Source organism: Camellia sinensis, chromosome 7 (genome assembly GCF_055761805.1).
Source record: "Camellia sinensis isolate YWXY chromosome 7, ASM5576180v1, whole genome shotgun sequence".
Lineage (NCBI taxonomy): Eukaryota > Viridiplantae > Streptophyta > Magnoliopsida > Ericales > Theaceae > Camellia > Camellia sinensis.
The window spans coordinates 31,984,599-31,992,422 of record NC_138967.1 but is presented as its reverse complement, the minus strand read 5'-3'; the positions used below and the strand labels follow the sequence as shown (position 1 = coordinate 31,992,422).

General features: G+C 35.7%; 1 protein-coding gene across 1 annotated transcript; it reads right to left on the bottom strand.

The window, feature by feature from the left end:
* Nucleotides 1-316: 316 nt before the first annotated feature.
* On the bottom strand, nt 317-4,090 carry LOC114267573 (uncharacterized). The gene is made up of 3 exons (XM_082877032.1): nt 3,090-4,090; nt 1,886-2,347; nt 317-766 (listed from the first exon to the last, which is right to left on the bottom strand). Exons 1-3 carry the CDS (start codon nt 4,088-4,090, stop codon nt 544-546), a joined length of 1,686 nt encoding a protein of 561 aa, XP_082733158.1. The 3' UTR covers nt 317-543.
* Between the last annotated feature and the right edge of the window lie 3,734 nt (nt 4,091-7,824).

The following is a 7,824-nucleotide window of genomic DNA, read 5'->3' as shown; positions in this document are numbered from 1 at the left end:
ATCTCCATGCCAAACCAGTGGAAGGATGCAAGATAACAAATATATTTTTTTATAAAAAAACAAAAATAAAAAATCAATATTCAACTTTCCTAAAGAATGATGTATCTTCTACAATAACAGTACTGTTCATAGCATAGAAAAGAAAATTTTGCAGAAGCCAAGTGAAATTGCAATTTAGATACTGATGATGAGTCAACCTAAGTGCATTGGCCAAGAAACAAGGTACATATTTTACCAAACAATGTGGCAAACTTTAATTAATCTACCAAATCTTGTGGATTAACAAAAAGATCCAAATTCAAATTCAAGCAACAAACACCACATTGGTAAAAATCATGACCACCATATATACCCAAGAAATCAAAACTTTTATTTATTAATATTTGGATAACTAAAAAAGAACTCAGAACCTAAAATAAAAAATAAAAATATACCAGAGTTTTCTTATCCATTTCTTGCTTTTTCTCAAACTATCCACATAGCCCCTCCAAAAACACCAAAAACTTTTTAAAAGATACCAAAACAAAAATATAGTTTCAATTTTCAATCAAACACCACAAGCTTCTGATACTCTTCTCCTGAGATAGCTTGTTGCATCACATTCTCAGGGTTCACAATCCCACCTCCCTCCAAGAACAATTTCACTAAATTCTTCGAAAACCCGCTAACAAGAGCCACCCCCTTCTGATCGCTTGGCACCGGTGTTGCAAGCGAATCCCTGAGGTTCCAAAACACAATTTCCGGAACATTCTGGAAACCCTTCCTTCTAAACACTACAACAAAAAACACAAATGGCGACTAAAAAAAAAAATTCGTCGCTGAAAGTGCATGAAATGGCGACTAAAATGGAATTAGTCGCCGAAAAGCAAGGTTTTAGCGACTAAAAGAGTATAGTCGCCGAAAAGCAGGGTTTTAGCGACTAAAATGAAGTTTAGTCGCCGAATATAGGGTTTTTAGCGACTAAACTTTGTTTCGTAGCCAAAAGTCACAGTTTTTGGCGACTAAAATACTTTAGTAGCGAAAAGTTACGGTTTTGGCGACAAAAAACAGGTTTAGTCGCTGATTATAGCAGTTTTGGCGACTAAAAACAATTTAGTCACTGAAAGTGGGGGTTTTGCCAACTAAAATCCATTTTAGTCGCCCAAAGTAGTGGTTTTGGCGACGAAATTTCTGGATAGTCGCCAAAAGTGCTGATTTTTAATTGAGAACTTGTTTTTTAGCGACAAATAAATAATTAGTAGCCCAAAATAATACAATTAGCGACTAAAAAATGGTTTTAGTCGCCAAAAGTCGCCTAATTTTTTTTTTAGCAAATAATTTATTTTTTGACAAAAATTATATTTGAATTAAAAAAATTATATTTATAAATATTATTTTGTATTAATTGCAGTTAATATAGTATATAAATAATATATATTGCATATATGATCATGTGATGATATATTGGCAGAGTGGAGGGAGTGTTGTGCAAAGGGTTTGGCGTGTGCAAAGGGTTTAGCGCAAGTTCGAAACCTGTTGGAAGCAGCGGAGGCAAAAAAAAATTTTTTTCTGAAAACACTTTCAGCGACTAAAGTGAATGGTCGCCAAAGGTATAAATAATAAAATAAAAAATGAACTATTGGCGACTAACAGTTTAGTCGGCAAAGGTATAATTTCCAATAAAGAAATTGACTATTGGCGACGAAATCTTTAGTCGCTGAAGACATACATATTGGCGACAAACAGTATTTTAGTCGCCAAAGGAATTCGCGACCATTTATTGGCGACAACACGGGCGACTAAACTTTTTAGTCGGGAAAAGTGAAATTTTGACATTTGGCGACTAAAATAGGACCTTTGGCGACTAAAATTTAGTCGCCAAAGGTGTTTTTTCTTGTAGTGAAACTTCTTCTGTATCACCTTATAATCAGTCTCCCAATCATTCTGTGATGCCTGATCAAACTCCATATCACTGAAAACAAACAACCTCTTTATCATCTGATCCTCACCAAGCTTTCCCTTCACTGCAACTTCCAAGATTCGATCAAAAACTCTCTGAAAATTTGTACTTCCACCCCAATGCATCCTCTCTATAAATTCAGTCTTGGATATAAGACTTTCCCCTTTGATCCTGTGAAGCCGAGGTTTTTCGCTGAATGTAATCAACTTACCTTTCCATGGTTCTTCACTGAGTTCAGAGATTAATAGCCCGAGAGCGACAGAGACCTCCATTGGTATCCCACTCATGCTTCCTGATACATCACAGATTGCCATGCAATTTGCCAACTTACCCTGTTTTGCTACATCATCGACCATTCTCTTCCATTGAAGCTCTGCAACTTCCGGTCCATTATCGTCATGCAATGACCTGTTGGGAAACGTCATGCAATATACTGTAAATAATCACTCCGCTTGGTTTGGAGTTCTTAAAAATGTTTTGAATTTTGAATTTGTATTTTTGTATTTTTAGTGATGTACATATTGAAATCAAAATTAAGTAAAAAAATCTCACATATGATTGTGAGAGGGACGTAACTATTGTACTAAAGTTCATACGTTGCATGTAATTGCGAAAGGCACATAACTATTGTACTGAAGTTGTTACAGTCGGACAATCAATAATAATCCTAAGGGCTAATCTTTTCAACTTTCGTACACATTAAAATAAGGGGGTAAATTATAACGATGATTCATCCATTTCATCATTTTGATTTATATACTTTCAATTGATTTAATTCTAACTCTTAATTTTAAATTTTACTTCAATTTAGTCAAATTGATAATGTCATTAATGTTTTTGGCAAAAAATTATTAGAAATTAGCTAACTAAGTTGAGTGAGTATATAATTTTCTACTTAACAATATGACGCAGGCCACTTATGTGTATATTTTTTTATAAAATATGTTAAGAATTATAATCAATGACAAATTCATATATTCATAGTTAAACTTAAATCAATTAGAATTATAAGGATGAATCAAAGTAATACCATATGTATAAGGATGTGAAGGGAGGCCCTGGACTCTCTCATTCACTAGGTCACATGTGTTATAAAAGACATCACGATTAATTTAAATTTTAAAACTTTAAATAATGTTCTGACACGAACCTTATAATCTCATGGGGAAGTAAGGCTCCGGCTGCGATTGTACTCTTCCCACACCTCACTTTCTCGAGGTAGCTCTCAAACCGTTCATGGTCATGTTTGTAGAACAATTTCTTGTAAAGTTTCATGGCAACCGAAGCAACCCTAGTGTATGGAAGCTCCTTCCATCGATTCGCAGATATATAAACCTCTGGCAATTGAAGCGCCTTGTGGAGAGGGACTAGCACTTCTTTGCGAAGACGGTCCCTAACCCGATAAGCATAGTGAGCTTCTTCAATATTTTGATATTCTACATGCTCTTCGCGAGGAAAAACTTTTCTGGCAATGCTTTCGCACATTAATGTAGCCTTGTCGTACGAAGAATCTAGTGTTGGACACCATTTTGATGCAAGACTTATTTTGTTAAGCTCGTTGGCGTTGTAGTATTGCATATCGGATCTCAAAAGCTCTGCAAAAAAATCAGATACGCGATCGTGCAAGAACTTATAGTCTGGATCGCGTTTATATCTCTCAAATGCCTTTCTCGCTTTTGTCACCGTCTTTTCTAGCCTTAAAGATCTTGCTTTTTCTTTTTCTTCTGTGAATTTTTTCTTTTTTCTTCCGGGTTTTGGATCGAGTACGCTTTCTTTTCTATTATTCCACTCAGTTTTTTCGATCATTCGGGCTTGGGGACCTTCGAGGAGTCGGTAAAGGATCTCCAGCATGTCTTTGAAGTACCCAAAATGGGCAATGGCTTTGACATTGCAAGCTAGGGTTTTGGGGTGGTGTTTGTGAAGCCAGAACGCTGCCGCGTAGAACCCTTCTTTGTTGGACTTTCCGGTGCCTCGGACCCCTCTAAGGTTGCATACGAGTTTGAGGGTGGTGAGGGGATGGTGATCCCAGGCAGAGCTTAGCCGGGCAATAACTTGTTGCGGCGGCGCGTCGGGGACAATGTGAAAGAAGAAATCGAGGCATGGGTTTCCGGAGGATAAGTAGGTGGCAGAGTTGTTTTCGGTGAAACCCATTGGTGGGTTGGTGGCGGTGGCCGTGGGGAGGCGAAGTTCCGGTGGGCCGAGCAGTGATGATGCCATTGTTAGGGTTTGGGTTGTATGATGTTATGGTTAGGGTTAGGATAAGAGTTGTAGATTTGTTTTTCTAATGTGTCTAATGAGAGGGTTGATATTAGGGTTTTGAAATTTATAGAAGAGGAGTAGTGGTCATCACGTCTTTAACCGACTCAAAGTCTGTTACGTTTCGGCCCATAATTGGTCAAAAGGTTTTTTCTATTTTTTTTTTATTTTTTAATTTATTTATTTGTTCTTGGAAAAATTACTATCTAGTCCTATGTAGGGGATCTATTTCCCTTCTAATTTCAATATATTTTTAATAGATTAATAGGTCCACAGTTTTTAAGTTTTATACCTAGAGGTCCCGTTTGTTATTTTCGTATTTTGTAAATGACTGTATTACCCTTTGTTTTGAGATCTATATATACGTGAAAAATCAAATTTTTACTCCGTTCAAAAAAGAAAATCAAATCTTAGTCTCTGCGATCTCGATTTCTCTTCGTTATGGCGATCTCATTGTGCTGTGTGGTCGATCTCATTGTGCTGTGAGGTGGATCTGGTTGTGCGATATGAATCTCTGTGTACAGGCGATCTCTGCGTACGTTCTCTCTCTCTCTCTCTCTCTCTCTCTGTGTATCTAGTTTGTATCTGTCGATACATATATGTATGTGTATGTAAGTATCTGTCGATACATACATATACATATATATATATATATATATATCTCTGTGTGTGTATACATATATGTATGTATATATAGATAAGCAAGTTTGCGTGATATCTGGTTTGTGTTTGGCAATGTTGTTTTAGTTCTTCGTTTTGTGATAAATTTTGTTTGTTTGATATAGTGTAATGATTTTGATTTTGTTGATTTTATTTGTTGTATAGTGTAATGTGTTTTGAAGTTGTAGTTTGGAATTGTGAATTCTGGTGTTTTGATACTGATATGTTGTAAGTGTATAATTTTGCAGTTTGGAATTGTGAATTGTGCAGTGTTGGTACTGATATGTTGTAACTGTATAATTTTACAGTTTGGAATCTGTGAACAATTGTTTGTTGGTTTGTGATGTTGTAGTATGGAGGGGTGTTTCATGTTAATGTGCAAATACAGTAATTGTTGTGCTGCTATTAAGATTAGTGAGAGATGTAGTTATAATGAAGTTGTTAAGAAAATATGTGCGAAATTCAAAGAGTTGAGTGTTGGTAACTTTTGTTTGTTTTTCTCTATTACTGGATATTCTAATTGTATTGTTGAATGTGATGATGATTTGTGGAATATGTTGTCAATGGTAAGTGGTAGTGGTTGTCATGTTATTGATGTTATTGTGGGTGATAAGAGAATTGTGGAGGTTGATGATGGTAATTCTTGTAGGATTGATTCTGTAATTGGTGAGAGTTCTTTGGTTAACGATTGTGATGATTTTGGTGATTTGTTGCCTAGTTTTTATCCAGAACCAGAGAGAATTTTGTTGTCTGCTAGTTGGAAAGGGATTATACATAGTGTTGGTCAAAAATTTGAAGGTGGAGTGCCGGCATTCCGCATTGCATTGGCTAAGTATGCAATTGAGTGTGGTTTTGCAGTGAATTATTTGAACAACGATGCAACAAGAGTAACTGCTGAATGTATGATGAAGTCGTCTATGGGTTGTAAATGGTTTGTGCATGGAAAGGTGTTGATGAATTCCGGTATTTTTTTTATAATGAAGTTGGATAATGTGCATACTTGTGGGGATGTGGCTCGTAGATCTTTTAGCAAAATGGTTGGTTCTAGACTTGTGTCTGATATTGTGCAAAATGATATTAGTGGTAATCCGTTGACTCGTCCTATTGAAGTTAAAAAAAAAGTTGAAGAAGCAATATGGTATAGATGTTTCTTATCGAGTTGCATGGTTAGGAGTTGATAAGGCAAGAGGTGGGTTGTTTGGTGATTTTGCAACTTTTTTTGACCAACTTTGACGGTACCTTGAGATGGCTATGAGAACGAATCCGGGAAGTGTGTTTGAATTAGATGTGGATGAAAGAAGTGGGTGTTTTCGGAGGTTGTTTGTGGTATTTCATGGATGTTTGTATGGCTTTCAATTTTGTCGTCCGTTGTTGTTTGTTGATGGTACATTCTTGAAGGGGCGTTACAAGGGGCATTTGCTTGCAGCAACATCAGAGGATGGTCATCAAGGTATGTATTTATTTTGCAGTTAGTATAGGTTTGGTTTGTCAGTGTATTATTGTATTGTGAGTCTGCTAATTTTTGCAGTTTGATGTTATGTTGTTTGCAAGTCTGTTTCCTTTGACTTTTACGATTGTTGACGCTAAAAATCAAGATAATTAGATGTGGTTCTTAAGTCAGTTGTTAAAGAGTGTTGGTTCAGGCCGGAGATTGACCTTTGTGTCGGACCGTCAACATGGATTTCTAGACGCTCTTTCAGTGGTTTTTCCTAATGCACATTATACATTTGCTTAAATCATTTGAAGAGAAATTTGATTGACAAATTGGTGGGACTTCGTACTAACTATAAGCTGAATTTGATGAAAATATTAGTTAAATGTGCTTATGTGCTAACGGTTGCTTCCTTCCAACATTATATGGAGAAATTGAGGCGTATTGCTGGGAATGGTAGAGTTGATAGTATGTTAGATGGTTTGCAAAATGATAAGTGGGCGAATGCATTTTTTAGAGGGAAACGATATGGTGAGATGTCATCTAATGCTGCCGAGTCTGACAATAATTGAATTAGTGGGGCCCGTGAGTTGCCTATTTCTTGTATGGTTGATATGATTAGGGTTCAAATCATAACTCAATTGTCGAATAGAAGACCTGAATCTAAAAGATGGACTACGAAATTGTGTCATGTTATGGAAAAGAAGTTGGTGGACTCTTTGGAGCTAGCTAAGTCTTGGGATGTGATTGTTGCTAGTGATACTGTGCTTGAGGTTCATTATTCTATTTCTTTTTATGTTGATATTGGTAGACAGACTTATTCTTGCCCTGAATGACAATTGAATTGTTTTCCTTGTTGTCATGCTGTGCATGCTTTGCGTAGTAGTGGTAGAGATGTGTATGATTTCATTGATCCCTTTTTTCATGTAGATTGTTTTAGAGAGTCATACAAGGAATCTGTTTATCCAGTGCCTTCAAGTGAGAGATTTGACTTTGATGGTACCAGTAGTTCGATTATCAAACCTCCTATAACGAAGAAGCAGTCCGGGCGGAACAAGAAGAAGATGATATCTTCTAGGGGTGAAAATGTGAAGCAAATCAAGTGTGTGAGGTGCTTGAAATATGGAATCACAATAAGAAGACGTGCAAGGCTGCTATTTGAGGCCACAGTCTATTCTTTTAGATTTGTATTTGAATTTGAGGAATTATGATAATAAAAAATGTGATACTTGATATTATGGAAGTAATGAATAAAGTTGGATGAATTGTTTTTTGTTTTTTGATGTGTTTTTTAGTTATTGAAGTTGTTTTGTAACAGTTTTGTTTTGTTTTTTATTGTTTTTTTTTTTTTTTTGTGGGTTTGGTTGGTTTTATTTTTATGGAATGCACAGAAGGTTGTTGAAAATTTCTTATTGAAACTGTATAATATTGAAATACAGTTTTACTACATGATTCATTTATTTGATATTTATAGCGAGAAAACTGCAAAATTTTACAGTTTTATTTTCAATTTTGAAATGTAGTTAATCTATTTGTT

Coding starts and splice junctions, on each gene's coding strand:
- LOC114267573 (XM_082877032.1), bottom strand. CDS start 4,090: ATGGGTTTCACCGAAAACAACTCTGCCACCTACTTATCCTCCGGAAAC. Junction 2,348..3,089: donor CTTCCCCATGAGATTATAAG/GTTCGTGTCAGA, acceptor GTTTCCCAACAG/GTCATTGCATGACGATAATG. Junction 767..1,885: donor TATAAGGTGATACAGAAGAA/GTTTCACTACAA, acceptor TGTAGTGTTTAG/AAGGAAGGGTTTCCAGAATG.